Here is a 24,020-nt window from a genome sequence, read left to right as displayed (position 1 = left end):
TTATAAATAAAGTAGACAAAATCTCCTTCTTCTGCCTCACAGTGCGGGCAGGCAGGGGTGGAGGGTGGAGACAGAGGGAGGAAATGTGAGTCACGCAGAGCCCGGAGCAGCGTCTGTGTGCCAGGACCACACCAGCCTCTCGGGACGCCTGAAGTCCCAGCACAAATTACCCACCAGATGAACCCACTCGGTGATAAAATGCAGACCAGCGGCCCAAGGGAGCAGCATCCACGTCTCCTCCAGAAAAACATAACAGGAAACTAAAAATACACTCTGCTGTTCTTAAAGGCATCAAGACCCACAAAGCAGCTAACTTTCTGGAGCCCCGTGAGCCCAGGGCGCGGGTGCGGAAGCATCTCTGTGAACCCCGGTCCCTGAGCTGGCGGAAGGTCCCGAGCTGTGTGAGCCAGGGATGCGGCTCCAGGGGCCGAGCTCGGGGACGGGGCAGGCTCGTCCGGGCCGCGCAGGCCAGACGGGCCTTGGCCCCGTGGGCAGGGTCCCCACCCACTGCTTGCTTAAGGTAATCAAAATTACTCTTCCTGTAAGCACAGCTCCTATGTTCCTGTGCCTCTTAAAACAACTTCAGAGGGACACAGCTGTGGGAGTCACAAGCGGGGACAAACCTGGCCACTGCCCAGTCTCTGCCCGTCGGTGATAACCACGGCTCGAGTTTCCCTGAGGAATTCTCGAGTGTGTCCAGGCCTCCTGTCGAGGTGCAGAGAGCACACAGGGGGCAAGAGGGAGGTCGAGGCCCGTGAGGGGCCAGGGACACGGCCACAAGGGGGCCGAGCACCCCATCCATCCTCTAGGAGGGGTCAGACCAGACTCGGCCTCCCTGTGAACACCTTGCAGGCTCATCCGAATAAGGAAACTGACGGAAGGCTCTGTGGGGCCCGCCGGCCAAGAAAGCGCTCCGGCAGAGGCCTCCTCCAGCCCCTCCAGCCCCTCCTGGGCCTAGGGGCAGGGTCCCCCCGTCAGAGCGGCTGCCCGGGGTCGGCGAGCCACACGGTCCACCGTGCACGCCGCGTGTCAGCTCTCCCAGACATCGATCCCGAGAGTCACTCACTAACAGAGCATAGGCCCATCCGGACACGCTGGTTAAAGCCGGGCTTCTGGAGACCCCGCAGGGCGGGAACCAGCGGTCTCAAAGGCCCAGGGCTCTGGCCCTGTTTTCCCTGAGTCTTCGTGTCTGTGTGAATCACAGCCCATGGGGACAAGCACGCCGTGGTCCCTCTGTTTCCACTAAGGGCCCTAAACGAGTGGCCGTCCACTTGTGTGTCAGGATGGCAGCATCGCGGCCACTCAGCGTGGCTGATCGTCACGGACAGGTTCCCCGGGGCACGGTGCCAGCAGGACCCCGTCGCCGGTGTCGTCCCCCACCCCCCCCCGCCCCCCGAACTGGGAGCGTGGGGCCCTGCCGTCCGGCCTCAGGGCGTCCTCCTTGGCTGAGCACAGCCTCAGCCTCCATGGGGTAAGCGGGCCCCGCACGGCCACGGCCACGGAGCTGCGGCCTTATCAAGAGCTCCGCAGGCCTCAGCGGGGAAACTGTGCGCAAGCCCAGAAGGAAAAATGTTCCAAACCATTAGGGAACTCCCTGCCGCGTGAGTCATCGGAAAGGCTTCCCCACCACACCCGCCCTGAGGCTTCCACAGCGCGGCTCTTAGTCACACACCTCCCGGGGCGGCTCGGGGAGGACGGGGCCACACGTGGAGGTCCCCGGCCTCCGCGGGAGCAGCGGCTGCTTTCCGGAGGCACGCTCGAGTCCCCGGCACGCAGGAGGCGCAGACGCCCGTGACTGGCTTTCGACCGAGTCACAGCGTTGGCCGATGGCCAGAATGGAAACAGCAGGGAGCCCCCGTCAGAAGGACCCCGCACCTGAGTGGCGGGACCTCGTTCCCTGGGGCCCTTGGCCGCGCACACGTCCCCCCCGTGCCCGGCTGCCGGCTCTGGGAGCGGGCTCAGCCCAGACAGGCGCGGACCAGCACCACAGCGCCCTGTCCCCGGGCTGCCGGCTGGCAGGAAAGGCAGCGAGCGGGGGTGCAAACAGGAGGCCCCTCTGCACTCCCGTGGGCGCCACAGGGGAGACGGCACCCTGACCCCGGAGCAGTCGGGGCCGGCCAGGGCGGGGGGCTCCGGGGTTGTTCTGGTCAGCGGGAGGGTCCCCACACAGCTTGTCTTCATCCCCCCCCACCAAGCCCCCCAAACCCCTCCAGGCCTCACACCCTGGGGCGCCCCCAGAGCTGCTCCAACCAGTCTGCTTCCTGCAGAAGACTCCAGAGTGAGAAGGAAATCACCCATCGGCCTGGGGCTCAGCCTGGGCTTTCCTCACGTGGCCGAACGTGGGATTCCTGGGCGCGTGCCCCAGGACGGGGGCCCACGCGTGCACAGGCGGTCACTGGAGCACACGAGCCAAGAGGTGGGCACAACCCCAGAGTCCGGCCGCTGCAGGAGGCTAAGCACGCCATCCATCCACAAGACAGGAAGCCACCCAGCCTTAAAAGGGACAGAGTCCTGATGCGTGCTCTTTGTGGGCGCGAGGAGCTACGCACAGCAGGGCCCTGTCCTTCCGGGGCGGCGTCCAGAGCAGGCAGAGCCACAGGGACGGAAGTCAGCTCCGAAGCGGCCGGGCTGGGGAGAACGGGGTTAACGGCTAACAGGTAAAGTCTCTTTGGGGAATTTCTGGAATTAGCAGGATGGCTGCCTGGCTCTGAACACACCACAAGCCACTGAACTTTAAGTGGCTGAGCCGTGTGCTCTGTGAGCTGTACCTCAACAAAGCAAACGCAAGACAGAAGTCGTGCAAGGGCTGCGTGCGGCACGCTCCAAGGCGGCCTTCGGAGGAAGCAGAGGCAGCCGGTCCCTCTCCGTCCAGCTTCGCCCTCAACACCTGCCCCTTCCCGTGCCCTTCCCCTTCCCACCAAGACCGAGGGCCCCCCAGGTGCCTCCAGTTGCCTCCCTCGCCGCTTCAGAGGGACGTGTGCCCACGTCCTGGATGTCCCCGGGGTGCCGAATCGGAGGTGTGGGGCTGGGCGTGGTTTGGCACAGACCTCAGGGAAAGACTGGTCACCAGCCCAGAGAAAAGAAGTTTCGGTGACAACCTTCTCACGGCAGGGACGCAAGGCCTCTGGTCTGGCTTGGGGAGCCCCGTGGGGGCCTGCGGACGGGCCCTCCAGTGCTGGGGTCACCAGGCCCCAGGAAGGACTGGGGAAGGCACAGAGGTCACACCGAGCCTCCACCGGCCGCCCCTATCCCTGGGGTGTGGACCCCAGAGACCATGGCGGGACCCCACAGGGACAGCCCTGCAGGAGAATGGAAGGCCCGCCAGGCTGGGCTGCAGCTGTGTCTCCCCACGGGCATCAGGTCGCATCCCGGGACATCAGCAGAGGGAAGCTGAGCCAGGAGAAGAGCGAGTCTGGGACCGGCTGTCCTGTGGCACCGGCCACGCTCCCAGCTGACTTTCCTCTCCGGCTGGGCTCCTCCTGAGACCACTCAAAACGTCTCAGTGTAACCGTGGGGCCAGCACTCAAGTCCAAGGCCGCGGCGTAAGGAAAAACCCTTCGTGGCACGGCGCTCCGGTTTGCCGCTTTCCTTCTGCTCAGCGGAGACGGGCGGCTTCCAGAACCACCAGCCCTGGGAACGGTCACAGGTGACGCTGTGCGGGGACACCGGTGCCCGCGTGGGCCCCCGGGCCCGCGGGACTCTCACCGCAGAGGCTGCCCGAGAACACTTGCCTGGCATCACCCCCTCGGCACGCTGACACGGGGGAGCAAGGTGGCAGTGGCCGTCCGTGTGGACGGCCGTCCTCCCGTCCCTCCCACATCCACGCCAGGAGACCCTTTTCTTTCTCGCCAAGTCATGACCTGCGGGCATGCGAGCCGCACCGCCAGCTGGAGGCGTCCGTACCTGGGAAATTTCCAGAAACGCTTCAGAACCAACACACCAAGCTAGTGGGACCAGAAGCCCCGCAGCCATGGCCACAGCGCAGGGCAGAGGAGGAGGCATGGCCGCCACCACCAGAGGGAGCGGAACACGACCTTGCAGGCTCTGCCCAGCGGTGGGCACCTGGGGCTCCCGGCACTGTCACTGCCACGCTGTGCGGTCGGGGGGGGGGGGGGGGGGGGGGGCGGCCACACCCCAGGACTACAGGAGGCTCGTCACATACACAAGCCCCCCCTCACACCCACACCCACAGACCACATACGTGAACTCACACACACCCTGACACACGCACGCCTACTCACAAACATGCCCTGACACACACGGGCTCACACACACTGACATACACACCTGCTCACACACGCACCCTGACACACACCTGCTCACTCACACACGCTGACACACGCACACCTGCTCACACACATGCCCTGACACACACGGGCTCACATTCTGACACACACGGGCTCACACACACTGAAACACACACCTGCTCACTGACACACGCTCTGACACACACGAGCTCACACACAGACACACACACCTCACACACACACACCCCGGTGCACACTTGCTCACTCACACATGCTGACACACACACCTGCTCACTCACACACGCTAACACACACACACCTGCTCACACACATGCCCTGACATACACGGGCTCACTCACACTGACATACACACCTGCTCACACACACCCTGACACACACCTGCTCGCTCACACACACTGACATACACACACCTGCTCACACACACACACACCCTGACACACACGGGCTCACTCACACATGTTCTGACACACACGGGCTCACACACACTGACACACCTGCTCACGCACCCTGACACACACCTGCTCACTCACACACGCTGACACACACACCTGCTCACACGCACCCTGACACACACCTGCTCACTCACACATGCTGACACACGCACACCTGCTCACACATATGCCCTGACACACACGGGCTCACTCATACTGACACACACACCTGCTCACACACACCCTGACACACACCTGCTCACTCACACACGCTGACACACGCACACCTGCTCACACACATGCCCTGACACACACGGGCTCACTCACATTCTGACACACACGGGCTCACACACACTGACACACACACCTCACACACACACACCCCGACGCACACTTGCTCACTCACACATGCTGACACACCCTGACACACACCTGCTCACTCACACACGCTGACACACACACCTGCTCACACACACCCTGACACACACCTGCTCACTCACACACGCTGACACACACACACCTGCTCACACACATGACCTGACACACACGGGCTCACTCACACTGGCACACACACCTGCTCACACACACACGCTGACACACACACACCTGCTCACATACACATGGGCTCACACATGTTCTGACACACACGGGCTCACACTCACTGACACACACACCTGCTCACACACACCCTGACACACACCTGCTCACTCACACACGCTGACACACGCACACCTGCTCACACACGCCCTGACACAGACACCCTGCACACACCACTCCTAAACTGGCCGCTGGAGTCCAGGCCTGTGCTGCGACCAGGTGCATACTTAACAAGAAACATCACCTAAGGCCCCCACGCCCCCTCTGCTGGGAGGTGAGATTTCCGCTGCTCCGGGCCACGGCCTGAAGCCTCGCCCGTGAACACGAAATCGTCTGTGCCGATGGTCTGAGAGCGTCCGGGAGGCACAGGTGAGGAGTGAGCCGTGCCACATGCACAGACACACAGGCCCAGGATGGACAGCTCAGGGGCCCACACTTCCCCCTCCACACTCAGCCCCCAGGATGCGCCCAAAGAAGCCTCTTACAGCAAAGTGGCCATTTTCCTACTTCTGGAGCAAACGGGCACATCTCCAACCCGTGGGAGGGAGGTGTGCTGACCCCGCAGCCCCCTCCCTCCCACAAGCCTTTTCACCTTGAACCTGGACCCCCGAAAGGACTTTGTTCACAACAGCACCAGGATTAGGGGTGTTCAGAAGCAGGTTGGTGAGGATCACAAAGGGGCGTGTGTAGGTGCAGCCGGGGGCAGGGCCCGGGGATTCAGGCTCACCGCCCGCTGAGCGCCTTCCCTGCCCACTGCTGGAGGGGCCCGGAAGGGGCGTGGGGGCGGCTGCCGCCCCCACGGACCATCCAGTCCACCGGGTGCACCCATCAAGAGCCCCTCTGCCCATCCCCCACCCGGGAGCAGGTGTGGGATGCGTGCCGCCTCCCAGAGTGCCCACTGGTCGGCGGCTCAGCTCAGGAGGAGCCGCTGATGGGAGAGAACAGCAGAGCCACCTGGGGCTTGGGGCCTTGTGGTGGGGGGGCGTCTGAGCGCCCCACGAAGAGGTTTCGAGGGAGCGATCCAGCGTTGAAGGGTGCTCACACCGTGGCCCGATGAACTGGCTTCCACGTTTACACCTCAGAGGCCCCACGTGTGGGTGTGGCAGCAGCTGAGGACGCCAGGCAGGGCCCCGAGACCGTGCAGACAGAACACAGCCGACCTGCCAGCTCACGGGGGCCACGGGAGAGGCCACGGGCTGAGACCAGTCCACACAACTGCCAGCAAAGGAAGGGCTTGTTCTTGAAGCCTCTAAGTCTGGGTGAGGTCTGCTGTGCGGCCAAGAAGCCGAAACAGGCTCTGTTTGCGGTTTTCAGGAATCACCACGGAACAGGCAGGAGCCCGCTCGGAGCCACCTGCAGCCCCGGTGTCAGGGACGTGATCTGGCACATCCAAACCAGTGACACGTTCGGCTCTGGCACCTCAGCCCTGCCTCCAGAGCAGAGCGAGTTCACGTTCCACGCGATGTCTTCACACGTGTGGAACATGAGAGGGTCCCCTGGGCTGATTCAAACGTTCACACGCGTGTACAAATACATGCTTGATCCACACCGCTGAGGGCAGCTCCAGAGATCTTCACTGCCAGGGATGTGGGGGGAGGGCCGGTCAGTGTTTCACTCCCGCACAGGGATGTCCACGATGTCCGCAGGCAAGCCCTCGATGCAGGCATCCAGCACTGGACTCTCGGCCCCGCTGGGTAAGTGCATTCAGGTTTCCACACGCTCAGCAGCACCGTCTCACGTGCAAGCCACAGCCACTGACCCCAGTCCTCAAAGGAAAGGCTCTTCTAACCCCGGGACCTTTTGCAAAACACAGTAAAGGGCCCCCCCCAAAAAAAAAACTACAGGGCTCTTCTGGAAAGCACCATCACGTACACAGCCAGAGCTCTGTGCTGTCACGTCCTGTGTGACACATCCTGATGTCCCTGCAGCCCCTCATCCTGCCTGGGCTGCCCCGAGGGACCCGCTGACGCCCACCGGAGGCCCAGAGCCGCCTACCGGGACTCCTGGCTCCCGTGCACTGACTGCCGCTCTGGCCACAGGTGCCACGAGACCCTTCTCCAACCCCCTTCTCTCATGGAGGCGTAGCCGCTGTGGCTGGCCCTCCAGGCAGGAACTGCCCCGTGAAACCCTCAGAAAGGTCTGGGTTGCTGGTGCGGGGGCTGGGGGCGCCCCGGAGACACCCCAGCAGCTGGGAAAACAGGGCCCGCGTTCAGGACTCCCACAACAAGGTCTCTCCGCTCACATTCTGGCCTTGGTGGTTTAGGGACTGAACTTCACAACAGGGCAGTGACCTCGTCGGAAGCCTAGAGAACAGCTCGGCCCTAACCTAAATTGGCTTTAGCGGTATCTCCAAAAAATCAACCAAGAAAAGCCCAGTTACGGCTGCAGAGGGCGTCAGGATGCGTTAGGAGTGGCACGAGGGCCACCTGTGCCTGGAGTCAAAGGTGAAAGAACGTTCTCTTTTGAAAACACGACTTTCACATACACGCGTGAACACGCAAACCATCTTCTTAAATACGAACACGCAGCCACCGACAGCGTCCAGACGTGAAAGCACAGTGTTTACACCTGCCGGTGGTGGCCACGAGCTGTGACCACGTCACCACCCACACCCACGCCTCGCCGGCTGCCACGGGAGGGGGAGGGGGAGGGCCCCACGCAGCCAGCCTCCACGTGGCACGTGAGGCCCTGGAGTGGACACGCATGCGGGGGCTGATCAGGACGGCCGGGAGGTGAATCCCGCCCCGCCAAAGAAGCCACACGGTGCCCACCAGGCGGGGAGCACCCAGGAGGCGCCCGAAGGTCCCACCGTGGCGCCAAGGTGACGACTGTTCAGGAAGGAGGAAGAAAGCCGCGTGGACTTGTGCAGCAGCCAGAAAAGCAGTGACTCAGGCCAAGTCGCAGCACGGCACCTGGCGACCCTCCCCCACGCGTACTTGTTCGTATGTTTAAGCTCAAAACGTTAAATCATTTCAAAATTAGCCTCCTCCGAAAAACAGTGTCCAGCGATGCAAATTCTCATCATCACCACATTTGGTCCGATTTTCTCCATAATTCACAACATTTTCCAATCACGTGCGTGATTACACGGGCACAAGCTGAGCACACAGGACCTGCCGGCCCGTTTTGATGGAGGCACTTAAGCCTCCTGCGCAAAATCAAGACCCCGTTGTGGACACCGGGCACCGCTGTGGATTCGGCATCAGCGTGGGTCCTGCAGCCATGCTCTCCGGAAAACGCTGAGCGGGGGCGCGGCCCCCTGCAGCCCAGCGGTGGCAGCACCGTGGGGGGCACTTGCCTGGCCAGCTCAATGGGGACCGGCCTCCAAACCACAGCTGCCCAGAGCTTCCGGAGGGACCGGCCACACGCACTGTCACCTGCCCCCCCCCCCCCTTGCTTTACTCTCATGAGTGCCCAGAGGCCTCTCCTGGGGCGGGGCGGGCGTGCACACACCTGCATCCGCCCTGCCGCACACCTGGGCTCCGCTCTGCACTCGGAGGTCTACACCTGCCACCCAGCAGTCTACACACACACACACACATACACACACACACACACCACACCACGGCTGGGAGCCCACAGCAGCACCCGCCTCTGCATCTCTGGGGCCTGAAGGACGCCACGGGGGTGTGGGGAGGCCGCCGAGCCAAGTGCGGGTCCCACGGCCGCCGCGGCCACTGAGCATCAGGACGCTCACCTCCCAAGGCGGCGATTCTGACACGAGAAGCCATCATCTACACAGGGCAGAACAGCGCCTCCCGAGACGGCCTGAGCAGCAGCCACCCAAAGCCAGGAAGCAGACGTGTGTCCGGGCCAGGCCGAGGGCAAGGGGCCGCCACGGCCAGCGAGCAGGGGTGGCCCCACACCCGCTGATGTGGGCCGCGTTAAGGACAGGCCTTGACCCAGAGCTCGGTGATCTGCTCCTGCTGTGCGGCGTGGAAACCCCAGAACGGCCCCGCTCCGCCCCCGGGAGCCACCCCCCACCCCGGCGGCAAAAGCGGGAAACATGCAGACAGTCTGTTATAGAGGAGATACCTGGTGCTTTCTCCACGAAAATGACCTTGGAGTCTTGCAGAAAGTTATGGCCGGACAGGACCATCTTCTTCCCACCGAGGACGGGGCAGCTGGCCGCGCTCTGCTTCTCCACGAGGGGCAGCTCCTGGGCCGACCGCTGGGCTGCGCGGGGTCACAACAGGGGGAATGAGCTAGAGCCCCGGCCCCACCTCGTGCCACAGCCCCAGGAGGGCGCCCCAGGGTCGGCCGGCTGGTCAGGAATGGGCCCTTCCCGCGGGCTCCTTGGGGTTTGGTGCGGGGGCGTCACGCACTCGGAGCACAGGGCGACCGCACGCGACAGCTGGTCGCCCCCACGGCTGCTGCTCCGGGGCAGGTCCGCTTGATGACGCACACACAGGGGCGAAGGCGCATCAGCTCGTGTGTGCGCAAAGATCGCGACTTCAGTGGTGCGCGGGCACACGTGCAGTCTGAGTGCACGCCTCCGTGCGGTAAACGTGCCGGCTCCCCAGGGTGACCCCGGCCTCTGCTTGGATAGGACACACCGCCCCGGGTAAGGAACCCCGCCTCGGGACACCCTGTCATGGTGGGAACGGGGTGTGGGCTTTGGAAGCTGGGAGCCACGAGACCCCACCCTGGGCGCCGTGGGGGCGCGGGCCCAGCACGAACGGAGGAGTGGGGTCTCACGGTGGAGGCCCTGTCACAGCCAGGAGTGGCGGACAAGAGAGGCTGGGGTCTGCTGGGACAAGGCCAGGCAGCAAGGCATTGAGCGCAGGGAGTCAGGCCGTCTGGAAAGCACAGGACGCGGGGCGGTGGGGGCACCGAGGCTGTTCCGGGCAGAAATAGTGGCCACTTCCCTGGCCACTATGCATTCTCACCCAACCAGTGGGCCCGAGGGAGGAGGCCACACTTCAGACACGTAGAGCCGCCTGCAGCTAACCCACAGGCCACGCCAAGGCGTGGGGACAGGTGTCCGTGGGGCTCCACACAGGGGTCATGAGACGGCCATCAGGGGGACGGGGTCCCCGGGGGCTGAGGCGAGGGAGCCAAACACAGACACCCCCACTGAGACGGGCGGGCAGGTGAGCCAGGGACACAGGTGAGTGTCCTGCGACAGCCACGACCGGGTGAGAGAAGAGGGGCCCTGGAAAGGTGACGTTCCGGCAGCGGCCAGTGGGTGTGGCAGGCCTACAGAATGCTTCCTGGTGACCCACCCCCAGGCCCAGGAAAGAAGCCGTGCTGAGGACAGGCGTTCGTGGGGCATCCACCGACGACCTCATCTGCCGGAGGACCCTGACCCCTTGCCGCGGCCGAGCCCCCGCAGCAGCAGAGGACTCAGGCCCAAGGCTGGAAGACAAGACGAGGGAAAGCCAGGAGCTGCCGGGGAAGATGGGCTTGTCATACAAGGGCTGAGAAACAGGTTTGCTCAGCCCAGTGGACCAGATGCCCCAACCCCACCGTTCAGGTTTCTGAAACACTAGGGATTTGCTCGAATGGGGCGAGAGCACCCATCTCAGGGGTTCAGGACAAACTCTCCTCTCTGTGATCCCTGTGGGTGCGAGGAGGGGGGTGGGCAGAGCCCGTGAACCTGAATGCCAGAGAGGTCAGGGCCTCGGGGGACGACCCACGAGAGGCGGGGAGCAGAGCGGCTGCACATCGGTACGGACACACTTGATGGGAAAAGTCTGCGCGAGGTCACAGACAGGAGGGCGTGTGGCACGGGGGCAGCTCCGCTACTCACAGCACTCGATGGGGTTCGAGGCCACTTGCAGGGACAGCGTCCGGCCGTTGGGCTGCGGGATGTGGACCCGGAAGACCAGCCTCACCCTGGTGTTCTTTCTCCCGATGTCTGTCTCCCCTTTGCGGAGCTCGATGTCCGAGTTTCTGAGCTTCAGGATCCCGGCGCAGTCCACGCTGCCGGAAACAAGGGTCAGACCGTCTTTCGGTCCCCGGGGCAAGGCCCAGGGCGTCCCACCCTGCCCTCGAGAGGCCCACCGTCCGCGCGAGACCCTAGGAGCCACGTGCGGGCAGGAGGAGGACGGGAGGCTGTGAACGGAGGCCCTACTCCCGCAGGAGGTCAGTCCTCAGTTTACGGGTCAGTCCCTCGGAACTAGCGAGCAGGCCTGACTTTGCCCCTTGGCCCGTGCACCTTGGTGGTGGCCGTGTTCAGGCATGAACGGGCGTCGCGTTCAGGAGGAGAATCGGGCACGAGGGCACACTGACGGCGGGGGACCGAACCGTCCAAGTGCAAGGCCCGCGGCGCCCGGCGCCCTGGAGCAAATCCACCGCCACAAGTGTTTGGGGTTTGCCCAGGTGTTAAGCCGAGCGCAGAGATGCAGAGCAGGGAAGGGCACGCAGGCCACACCCCCGAGCCGGCCCCCAGCACCCCAGCCCCGCGGGCGCAGCTCACATGGCTCTCATGTTGTTCTCCGGCAGCAGCGGGATCTCCAGGACTTTGGTGTTGGACAGGATGGCCTCGTGACTGGTGGTGGACACGGTCTTGCCCGTGATCCGATGCACCTGGTAGAAGGCGTGGGGTCTCAGCAGGCGGTCGTCAGCGGTCCCGATGAACAGCTGTAGCGTGAGCGGCTCGTTCTCCAAGTAGCCGTGTAGCTGGCGACAGAACAAGGTCCCCGTCAAGCACCCTGCACGCAGACTGCTCAGAACCGGTTAGATTTTTATAAGCAAAGGCTGATTCAAACGGAAAGGTGCTCGGTGCTAAGTCGGTCCGCGCCCCCGCCCACCCCCCCCCCCCCCACCCCACTCCGTGACAGACGATGGGAACGCCGGGTGCCGAGTGCTAAGTCGTTCCGCGCCCCCGCCCGCTCCACTCCGTGACAGACGATGGGAACGCCGGGTGCTGAGTGCTAAGTCACTCCCGCACCCCGGCACCCTCCTCCCTGGCAGCTTGTGAGCACCGTCTACACTCCGCCCAGCATCTGCTGTAAGGACCGTGTGCGGCTGGTGCCACCTGACACCCGGGCCGAGGCCTTTCCCGAGGAATTCAGGCCCCGCAGCCTGCAGGCTGGGGCCCTGCTTCTTGAACAACCTGTCCCGACCGCACATTTTAGCCCGCGGACGCGAGTGACCGGCGCACAGAAATGCCACCAGTCCTTCCAAATGTGCAGGGGGGCCGGGGCCGCCGGTTCTCCGAGAAGCTCCCGGAAGGACAGCGCACGGCAGACACACGTCCTCGCCGTCCCGCCCACGGGGCACGACGTGAGAGCCGCATGCTCGGTGAGTGTGCCAGAGCACCTGGTCGGGGCAGACAAGGTGCATGAGGAGGGGACGTGGGCAGGGCGGGCCTGAGGGCACCTGCGGCACTGCCCAGGCTCCACCTCCGCCCTGTGACACAGCCACCATGAGGTCACCTCACCCACCCCGAGGACCTGCCCAGCAGCACAGGCCCTGATGATGGGGGCAGAAGAGGTGCCCTCAGGGACCAGGCACAGGCAGCAAACACCGACCAACAGATGGAGAGCGTCCCCGGGAGTGTCCCTGGGCGTCCAGAGGGGGAGGGGGTGTCCAGAGGGGATGGGATGTCCACAGGGGAACGGGATGTCCAGAGGGGTGTCCAGCGGGGGAGGTGGTATCCAGAGGAGAATGGGGTGTCCAGAGGGGGACAGAGCTTCCACAGGGGACGGGCGTCCAGCAGAGAAGGAGGCCTTCAGAACCTCCCGCAGTCCCCATGCTGGCTCCTGCCGACTGTGTGTGCGTCTTTCACGTTGGTCTTCGCGGCTCTCCAGGCGCAGCCGCGGCCTCTGGGGCGACGCAGGCGGCTGCCTGTTGTAATTTTCACAGACTCTTCGGTGGACCAGGCACTGGCCAGCAAGACAGCATCGGACGATCAAAGGCCCTGGCTCGCTCCCGTCTGCACCCGTCACCGCTCTGTCTGGAATCGGAGGCACCCGCGAGTGGTGCACACTCGTCAGCTGCCACGAGAAGGTACAAAGGCCACTTCCCCGGCTTCGGGCAGCAGTCTGAGCAAAGGCTTCATTCGCTGGAGGCTGCAGGTGTCCCTGTGCAAAGTGGATCGTCTTCCACGCGGGGTGACGGGCTGTGCCACCCCTGGGACGCCCAACGGCTCGGGAACGAGCAGACGGCCTGGCGCCAGACATCCTGCTGTCTGTCAGGAGCAGGTCAACAGCTCCACCCAGGGCGTCGTGAGACCTGTTCTAGGGACGCGAACGCCGTCACCCTCAACGGACCCGGGATCTCCAACACAAGCACTCGGAACGTCAAATTTAAGATTGAAAATGGGATCCAACCCTGTGAATCTGTTAACCCTGAGGAGCAAAGAGTAGTTGAAATCAGCAGTGAACCATCGACCGGAACCATGCGGATAGAAGACTCGTTAAGTGACGGTCACTGCACTTAATTACGGCACGGTGCTTGCAAGCTCGGGGTTCTCGGAAGAGGGCCCTCCAACGAGGACGGCTCGGGAGGCGCACGCGCCCCCCGCCAGCATGCTGAGGGCCAGGAGGAAGGAGACCGCGTGGTCAAGGCCGCCAGCGCGTGGAGGGCCAGGCTGCCCCGTCCACGTGACGTCACAACTTCCGTGCGAGTGACGCTGGCCACCACCCGTGGGACGTCCTGGAGACAGAGGCGCTCAGTGCAGGAGGGTGTGCCCAGACACACAGTCGCGTGCCCACGCACACGCACACACTCGCACCAGGGCTCTCCCACATACTCTGGAGCGCTGTGCTCGGCTGGGAAGGTTCGTTGCCGGCCGGCGGCAGGGACACACGCATCCTTTTCTGCCTCGACAGGGTCCCACGCATCTGTGGACGTGGACATCACCAAAGCAGCTTTTTCATGTAAAATCATCGCGCTTCTGTCCCGATCCACGGGTGCCTGATGCACACAGACTAAACACGCGTCTCACACGCGTGTGCACGCAGACAGGGAGCGCGGCTGAGCCGAGCGCGGACGTGAGCCCGGGCCTCCGCGGAGGGATGGGAGATGCCACGGCCGTGTGGTGGGCGCGTGGGCAGAGAGGCCGAGGGGCGCCTTCCCTGCCCTGCCCGTCCGCTCGCCGGGGGCCTCTCTGTGGCCGCGCACGGAGAACCCGCACACGACTCCTTTCGAGGCCGTTCCTGCTGATGCGGCTTAATCCCGCAGAGACGCCTCTCCTTTCTGAACTGAAAAGCTCTTCCTGTGTGCACGCACGACTGTCCCCAGAGGAGCGCCGTTGGGTCGGGACGGCAGCAGCCGCGACCACCGAAGTTCTCGCCTCCTTGTGGGGAGGGCGCCTTCGGGCCTCGGCCGATTTTGTGAGCTTTAATGAGAAACCCCTACTCCGTGCTGGACTCGAATCTATGTTTTTGCAACAGAAAACATGAAAGTAAAATCAGAGGCTGATTAAGGGGCAAATTTTGCCACTCGGTGTTCCATTCTGTGACGTCTAACGCTACAAGACCTAAATGAGTCTTTGGCCGAAACGGTCTCTCGTGCGGCTGAGGCGGGCCGGTGGCGTGCGGAGGGCCCGGTGGCACTCAGGCGGTTTGGAAATGACAGGTTAGAGCCCCCGCGGGACCCACGCTGGCACTGCTGATTGCGCGCAGCGGACTGTGGGTATAACTTCCCCTTTTAAAAACATGCTACTTCAGTGAAAATGGGAATACTTAAGGTTTAGCTTGGGAGATAAACATCTATTATTTAAAACACGAAGTTCATTTTCAGAAAGTAATTTAAATACTTCACGTGCTCCGCTGCATGGGTATTCTGCCTCTGGCACGTTTTAGTATCTGTAAAACGCTATTTATAAAATTACCTGTCATAACAATGGCCTCTCTTTGCTTCAACTAAACTAAACAAAATGCATTATTCCGTTTTCAAGCTATGAGAGCCGCTAAGTTTTCTACACGTGCGTGTTTGTTTTTAGCTCCTGTGCTACCTCAGCACTTGTGGGGCAGTGACAGGCGGGTGACAAGTGGGGCAAGTCCTCTCGCGCTGCCGCTCGTGCTCGGGCAGGTGGGGCCGAGCGAGCCGCTCGCGCAGAACCATCCGTCCGAAGGGAAATTACGTCCATCTGGGTGTTAGATCTGAATCTTCACACGACGCCCCAAAGAGGAGCCGTGTGGAGAGGGAGACCCGGCCCCCAAACGGGATCCACTTGTTACCCCCACGCTTCTGGCCACCATACTACCCTGTGAGCCCGCGGGGCGTGAGCGCGGCTGTCACACCGGATCCAGAATCCTCACGGCCTGCACCCGTGCTGCTCCCCCGCCCCCAAGGGTGTCCTACATCCACACAAATTCCTGCCAAATAACGGGAAGGAAGATCCCACGTGTCTGCTCGCCGGCACCATCGCTGGACACGGGAGGGGACGGGGCTACACCGACCACGGCGGGGCCCGGGGATCGGCCGTCACGCCAACTCACATCTGTGACCACCACGGCACACAAATGGCCAGTGCCGTCAGATGCCGACCCCCCACTCCCGGAGGCCGCGTTAAAGGGAGCGGGAAACGAGAAAACCACGAATGAGAACGGAACCACCGCGTAACACGTGGGGCCGAGGTTGGCGGAAGCCCCGACTGAGCACACGTGACGGGTCCACACAGGCCTGTTTTCTCCAAGCAGCCGGCCCCACCTCTCTCGTCCGGGCCTCCAGGCAGCTGCTAAAAACAGCGGGCAGAGCTATCTCTGAGCTGTGCCTCTGCTGAAAAGTAAGTGTGCGAGGGGCCGCAGCCTCCCTGCCTCACCACGATGCCTGGGATAAAGCCGCCAGATAAAGACAGTACGGACCTCAAGAGGCTGGCGGTGTTGTGCGTGCACGAGTATACACACGCAGAAGCACGTGTCTCGCAAGACGGTATGAGCATGTGCAGACGCGTGCTTGTGGGGAGGCATGAGCAGGTGTGCCGGGTGTGGGTAGAGGGGGTGGCTGTCCCGTGGAGAAGCGGGTGGGGCAGGACGAGGCGACGGCCCAGGTGCAGGCCCCACCCTCCCTCACAGCCCCCAAACACCTGCAGGAAATCCAGGCAGACTTCCCGCAGGCAATGCCACAAGTCATTTTCAACAGCTTTACTGAGGCAACGTTTTCCACGGCATAAAATTGACCCGTTTTAACCACTTAATGTAAGACTTGTAGTCTCTCCTGGAAAAAAGCTCAGGGACTCAAGGAAAGCAGCTAAAACAGGCTGTTTTCTGATGTTGTTAACGTCGGCACCACACTGCCTTCTCGGGAAGGGCCAAGGGAGACTCGGTTACCATGAGGACCGTGTACCGCACCGGGTCTCTCGGAGCCGCTGCCCACAGTGGCCCTGAGCGGGGGGCACACAGCACCTCGTCGCCGCGAGGCCCAGCTTCTCGGAGGGCAGAAACGCCCGAGGTCGTGGGGTCAGATGTCCGTCACCTGTGGCTGTGTCCACACGCTCTTGGGTCCATCTGTCCCTGTCTGCAGGGGGCCAGGGAAGTGATTAGCAGGTGTGACCAGCCAGGCAGGGCCAGGAGTGGCTGCACCGTGTGTCCCAGACCCGGGCCCTCCCTTCTCTCGGAAGATTGGAAAGTGCCGGCCCCTTGGCTGGCCGCAGCTAGGTCCAGAAGGACCTAGAGTCACGGACAAAAGTGGGTCCTGGCACACGTCCGAGGGAGACAGAAGACGGAGGACTGTGGCTCTCGCCGGAAAATCAATTATGTGTGAGTCTAACGTCCTCACAAAAGCAGCTGTGCCGTCAGAGGGGGACAGAGGATGGAACGGAGGGGGGGGCGCTCAGGCAGGAGCAGAACCTCTGACAGACCACGGCAGCCCGCCCAGCTGTCCCCGGGCCCCAGGGCCCCCCGGGGGCTTTGGTCTCGGTCTGTCTCTGTCCCCTTTCCTCGCCGCCATGCCCAGGGTGACCGTGCCGGAGGGCCTGGCTGCGGGGTCTGGGGTGGGTGTGGGGTGTGGCCAGCAGACTCCACGGGAGGCAGGAGATGGGACACCAGCGAATGGTGCCACGTGAGGCTGCGCACACCATCCTGTGGCCACATCTGAAGAACCGGTAATCGGAGCAAAGAGCATCCACGGCGGGGAACGGGGCTCAGAGGCCCGCGGACAGAGCCGTGAGCGGCTCCGGGCTCTGCAGCCTTGCGTCTTCCCAGCACCTTCCCCGGGTGCCCGGTGCACCTCCAGATCTGGGCACGGACCCACGCGACGTGGGCTCCAGTCTGGAGGTAACGGATCACAGACCTGGTGATGGACGCCCCAAACCCTGTGCCACGGAAGGGGAGCTGGGGGGGGGCCCACTCCCTCCACACACACACACACACACGCGCGCGTGCATGTGCACACACATGAAGTACGCACGGGCTCACACACGTGCACACACGCGGGCACATCTACCTGTGCGTGCACGCAGGCCTGTGAGCGTACACACGTGTGCACGCGTGTGTCTGCGTGTGCACTACACACAGCAAACCTTCTGGGTTTACACCGCACAGTGTTACGTGAGTTCTCGGGATTCCTCCCGCGAGGGAATCCTTTGACTCGCACGAGGTTTGCAGCGTAAGCCAGATCTAGAGGTGCTCACCGCCAGCCCACGAAGCCTTCCAGCCGTGGTTTTCAAAGCTGACAGTCACACACGGTTCTAGCGACAAAACGGCTCTGAGGGGCTGCACGATGTTCCTTTCAGGAAAAAGCTCATTTCTAGGGTTCCCCGCGTTGGGTGTATAGAATTTTTCTACCTTTCTGAAAAAGCGCAAAATAAACAAGCCAAGGGCTGTGGTTAACGAGTCCATCGTCTAAATATTCAGGACACACGACACCAGAGACCGTGCCCGCCCAGGACCACTGGCCACCGCCCGTGGGCGGCACGGGGACAGTCGCTGCCTCTGTGACTCATACTCACTTCCGTTAATGGGACGGTTACATTTTACGACAGATTTTAAATTGTTCAAGGCCTTGAATGGCCAACTGTTCACTCAAAACCCCCTACACTTTACTTCACGTCAGCGTGGGCGTGCACCTTGGATGAGACGTGGATGAAACTGCTCGGCTGTCCCTCTCCCGGGGCCTGGGGCGCTCACTGGACGCACACACGGGCGAAGGCAGGGTCTGGAGCACCTGCCAGCACGTCCCGTCCCACCAGTGAGGTGCTGCATGGGGCAGGCGCCAGGCAGGGCTGGAGACACGCGTCTCCCGGCTGCCCCGCTGCGTCCCGGGATCGGGACGTGGTCTCCAGGAGGGAGGGGCTTTGAGAGGAAAAGGTGGACAGCGTCCTGTGGCTCCGCAGTTGTGAGGCCTTAGCTGACTCGGTTTCCAGACTTGACTGCAAGAAACATAGGTCCCGTCTTCACTCGGGACTTGGCCTCAAGGACGCCCAGCCTGCGAAGCTACCTGAACGCACGACCCCCGGGGCTTCAAGAGCAGCTGTGCACTGTTCTCGGGCCCTGGCAAAGCTAGCCTGTCGTTCCAGGGGGTCAGGGGCGCCAGGCACACGTCTGCCTCTCGCCACGGGGCTCATCTTCTTCCCCATCGAGACCTCAGACCTGCCCCCACTGATGACGGGGGAGAAGGGCTCACACACGTGGGTCCGACAAGGTCAGCGCAGGGGCTCACCTGGCACCGGGACCACGGCCAGTCCGCAGGCACGGTTGGCGCATGTCCCTAATTCAAGGACACGTCCAGACGCCGAGAGAGGTAAGGTCCTAGTCCACAGGCCGTGTTTCCCGAGACGCCACTTTCCGGCACGCCGTCACCGTGAGCCTTCCTTCCGAGTGGTTCCCATCCAGCAAGTGACAGAGCAGGAGCTTCCGGCCAAGGGCAGGGAGACGGGCAGAATCCCCGGGGCTTTGTACGGCTACAGGGCACAGTGGTTGTGTGTGAGCGCTGAGTGGAACACACGGTCTCCAGCTGGTTCCGGCTGAGCCGAGCGCGGGCGGGCAGAGGCCAGAGGGAGGGAAGGGAGGCTTGGGCGGCAGCTCTGTGGCCGTGAGGGCACCTGCCGCCCGCTAGCCCACCACACACAGGCGCGTCGTCCCTCACGGGAGCAGGGCAGCCGAGGCCACCGAGCCCCGACCCCTGCGGGCTGACCCTACAGATGGGACGGCTCTGAAGTGACCCAGAGACGTCACCCGCGGAGCCGGCGGGCAGGATTCACACAGACACGCGTGGGAGCATCCAGAGGAGAGAAATTACATTACTTCTGGATCAAAGAACGTTTTGCACGGAAACACTACATTTACTGTTTCTAATTAAAAACATGCTGAGAAGACCCAACTTTCTGCTGAGGGAAAAATGATCTAGAAACAGAGCGCGTAAGAGCCTCAGAAACCATTTAGAAATGTTAAACTACAGCAGCAAACATAACTTCAGTGACTCCAGAACCCAGAGCACCCCCAGGAACCTGGCCATGGTGGAGGAAACTTCTGGAAACTTCCATCTTCAAAGAAAGGCCCATCCAGCGGTGTGGTAGGTGTGGCGTCTACACAGGCACAGACTCCCATGAACTCACGGACCTGCCCACTGGTGACCTGCCCTGGAGGAGAGGGTGTCTGGGACCCCCTCAGGACCTCCCGGCCCCACGGGGTGCCCCTCCCCCTCCGCAGAGGCCACTCACCCCCCGGCCAGGCCCTCGGTGTTTGCCGTCAGTGACCCAAAGGACAGCGAGGGCAGGGCCCCGGCACATCGGCTGATGGAGGTGCTGCACAGCCTGCTGCCCGCAGCCCTCCTCCCTGCACCCAGTGCTGCTGAGGGGACACCGCCCGCGAGGCCGGTCAGGGCGCGATTGTGGGTCGCACCTTGGCTCTCTCAGGCCGCAGCTGGACCGAGCGTCATCTGTGCTGACGCAGAGCAGAGCCCAGCGTTGTCCCGGAGCAGGGAGAGGGACTGGGGGGAGCCCGGCTCGGCGGGACCGCGGCTGCCAGCCTGGGACACGCGGCCGACGCTCAGGGACAGTCACGGAACAGCAGCTCAGGAAGGAAGCGTTCTCCAGTCCACAGACTGCTCTCAAACACGGGACAGACTTTAAAACCACAGGGCAACAGACGAAAACCCAAGCATCTGGACAGTCGGTCACCGACCACCCGCCTCCTTGGCGTGCAGGAGCGCTGAGTCCTGAGCTACCTGCAGCCCGCAGCGGGGGTCTACACTGTAGGTCTCAGCACGTCCGCCTCTCCCTGCGTCGCCCTGCACTAGTGGGGCCCCTGGGGGACAACAGCCGGGGTAGAGCCTGGCTCACAGGCCGAAGACCAGCCCCGCCAGGCACCACAGGCCAAGGGCCAGCCAGTGGGAACGAAGGCGGACCTCAGAGCACACGGAGCAGGGACCCCCCGCCATGCGCAGCCCCACCCGCGGGCACCAGGCGCCTGTCACTTGGCCGCCATGGGGAGGCACAGCTGGGATGTGGATTTCCCAAGTTTGACATGTTTATTAAAGATGATAATTTCTTGGGGCATCTGGGTGGCTCAGTTAAGCATCTGACTTGATTTGCGCCCAGGTCGTGATCTCACGGTTCGTGAGTTCAAGCCCCGATCAGGCTCTGTGCTGACAGTGTGGAGCCTGCTTGGGATCCTCTCTTCCCCTCTCTCTCTCTGCCCCTCCCCTGCTCGCCCTCTCTCTCTCTCTCACTCTCTCTCTCAAAATAAACTTTTTATAATTCTTCACCATTGTCTCCAGTTAAATTGCCTGGCGCCCCCCCCATCACACCCTCCCCCCCATCACGCATGCGCCTGATGTCACATTTCTGAGGCACAGGCACGCATCTGTACGTAGAAGAGTCCCGCACGCTGCTCTGCCCTCAGAGGGCCTTTCGGAAAACCGCCTGAGAACACTCTTTTACAGTTTCCACAGCCTGCAACAAGAAAGCTCGAGTGCTGAATCAAGATTTCTGGCGGCTTCCACTGCAACGCTACTCACGGACTTTATTCCCAGGGGGATGTCTGGGCGGCACGGAAACCAAAACCACGCTTCCATCAGCTTGGTGGAACAACCAAACTCAAACGGGCGTCCAGGAGCCCGCCTGAGTCCGTCTGCCTTCTCTGCACACCAGCAGGTGGCAACAATATTCCAAGGACCCCCCCCCCAAACTGAGATGACAACAGACTGGCCACCTGAATGGCACTACTACAGTGACACAAGGCACTGGGGCACCTCTCTCCACGGTCCCAGCGGACGTCTCTGGCTTTCTTAAGAGGGACGAGCCCTCGTCGTCATAAAAGCTGGTAACACATTTCAGGGGTGCTGGGCAGGTACAACCATTGTGGACCCACCCGTGTTGGGGGCCAGATGGCCCCCCTGCCTGACCAGGACAGGGCGGCACCTACAGAATTGTGTGTACTCAGCAGACCACCTGCCTGGACGTCCCCCTGGACGCCTGCCTGGGCACGCTGCAAGGGTATGGGCGGCCCCGGGAACGTGAGTCCACACCCCCTCCAAGTCGGCCAGACTGGACTGCGGGGCCGGCTGACATTGGGTTGGGGTCAGAACTGCGTTTGAATCCCCACTGCGTGAGGGCTCCGTGGGAGGGGCCGTTCCGTGGATCCCGACGCTCCCACCCAGCCGGGCCTATGAAAGATTGTCATCAAGTACTAGTTTATTCCGGCAACATCTATCTCTCTGCCTTTTGTGGAAATCCTGGCTTTCCAGGTTAGCAGCCCTGTCTGGACAGAAGCGACACCTGCCGTGACAAGCCAGGTAGCAGACGACGGGGCGCACGTCTGGGTGAAAGACCGTGCCGTGGGCCCGGGCAAGCCTCTCTCCACCCGCCCGCTCACGCCCAGGTTTCTCACCCCACAGCTCTGCAGCCCCACCGTTCAGGCGGGTGAGACAACAGCAGCGAGACTTTGCCAGCCCAGCCTCCAGGACGGGAGAATGTGGGCTCTTCCCCAGTGTGTCTGTCCCTGGGCTGCAGGCCTCAGAGGCCTCACATTACAGGGACACTTGCCACACGCCTGCTGGGGCACAGCTCAGCCCCGATGCACCTGAGGCAGCCTGCCTGAGCCTGAGGCCAGGGTGGTCCCCGGGTCCCTCGAGGCCCCCGCCCTCTGCTCCAGGGCCGATTCTGGCATCACCGGGCAGGACTGATGCCAGCCACCGGTCACCGACCACCCGTCACCGACCGGGAGCCTGGAACCGACAACACCAAATAAAAGTCTAAAGTGCCGTTTACGACCTCGCGAGACTTCCCAAGGCTTCTCGTCTCAGTGACCTATTAATTATTCACGTAGACCCGGCCTCCTGTGTGGTGGGCTAGATGCTATCAGACAGTTATTTCGGGAGCTTGGTAAACAGAGCTTAATTCTCTGACCCCTGGCTCAGAGGTCAGCGATGTCCCCCAGGTTGCTCCTCGGGTCCCTGCAGGGCAGCTGGGAACAGACAGGTTCTCTGCAGACGGGCCACCGGGCACAGCACAGGGCAGGGAGAGTAGGCAGCGGGGTCACACAGGAAAACAGAACAGAAAACCAGGGTCAGCAAACCCGTTTGGCCGGGAGCCCAGTCTGAAGGAGGGACCCTCAGGGCAGAATCCTCTGGATTCTCAGCGGCAACACTGGAAGAGGGCCAGCCTTCCTGCGCCCCCTGGGAAGGCAAGTCTCACGCAGGCCCTTCTGACGCCTCCCACCTTGCCCAGGACTCGGGGGCCTCGCTCTGCCGGACCCTCTGATGGCCACACGCCGGCCTCCCAGGGCCAGGACTACAGCCGGGGCAAGGCCGGCCCAGGAGGCCACAGGTACTAACGCGGGCCATCGGGAGACACGGACGCCGGCAGAGCCCACGTGACTGCTGAAGTCCCTTCCCACCCTCCAGTCCCGGCCCGTGCCTGGGAAGGAGGCACCTCCCGGAGGCAGGTGCACCGGGCGGCTCCTTCCTGCGGTCAGGGACACGGCTGACCCGGAGCAGGTCCTGCCCTGGGGCACGGCTGGGTGTCCCGTTCTGCACAGGGGCTGCGATTTGACGCACAGACTTGGAAACGCGGCAGAGCCTGGTCGTCAGCGGCTGGCGCGGGGACGTCATGTTCCCATCAGGCTTCCCCAAGAACCGCCCCTGCGCGGCCTGGTGGCAAGGGCGGGCACCCGGCTTCCGAAAAGGGAGGAGCGGGCGTGGCGCTGGGCCCCCGTGTCAGGATGCGCTAAAATGACTCCCCACAGGATAAAACCTGTGGTTAGCAGGCTTTCGCGGCACCTGAGAGGGTTTTCTATTTTCACGTGTTTTGTAATGACGCACTAACGCTATTTTCACCCAGTGTGCGGGCCACCGACTGAAAAAGAGAGCAAACCCCCCACACCCCTTCTTTTTAACTGCTCACCTCATACGTGCACAGACGGGAATTCACTTTCCCACAGATCCATCAGAAAAGCCTCCGTCGCTCATTTCTCACCCGCAAGAGACCCTCTCAGCACCTGACAGTTTCTGCTAGGCACCATTTTCTTGCTGTATTTCCCCCGTGAGGCTGGGGGGGCGTTCGGCCCGTTCAAACCCACAACCGACTCTTGCATTTAATCTGAAACAATCGTTCAGACGTTGTAAATGCCACTTCAAGTTCCGTAATCCTCGCCGTAACATCCACACGAGAGACTGGAGGCGGGGGTCCCGCGAGGGGCACAGGCGGACGGACGCAAAGCACCCGGAAACCCGGGCTCTGCTGGTCGCCCTCCCCGACCCCCAGGACAGTGGCCGCCGGCCGCGGACCGTCCTCAATCACACGCGCCAAGTCCCGGGCGTCACACGTCCACGCGGAAGGTGCTAACGTCTGCACGCGGCTGTCCCTACTGCAGGACCCGCTCCCCCTGCT

At 62.7% G+C, this 24,020-nt stretch overlaps 1 protein-coding gene across 1 annotated transcript in view; it reads right to left on the bottom strand.

Annotated features, from left to right (window-relative positions):
* Nucleotides 1-24,020, bottom strand: part of NFATC1 (nuclear factor of activated T cells 1) — a 102,428-nt gene that overhangs the window by 50,385 nt on the left and 28,023 nt on the right. The window contains 3 exon segments of the mRNA XM_042961765.1: nucleotides 9,332-9,472; nucleotides 11,049-11,221; nucleotides 11,718-11,920. Of these exon segments, the coding sequence (XP_042817699.1) occupies nucleotides 9,332-9,472; nucleotides 11,049-11,221; nucleotides 11,718-11,920 (517 nt within the window).

The sequence above is a fragment of the Panthera tigris genome, chromosome D3 (genome assembly GCF_018350195.1).
Source record: "Panthera tigris isolate Pti1 chromosome D3, P.tigris_Pti1_mat1.1, whole genome shotgun sequence".
Classification (NCBI taxonomy): domain Eukaryota; kingdom Metazoa; phylum Chordata; class Mammalia; order Carnivora; family Felidae; genus Panthera; species Panthera tigris.
This window is presented reverse-complemented; position numbering and strand designations above follow the sequence as displayed.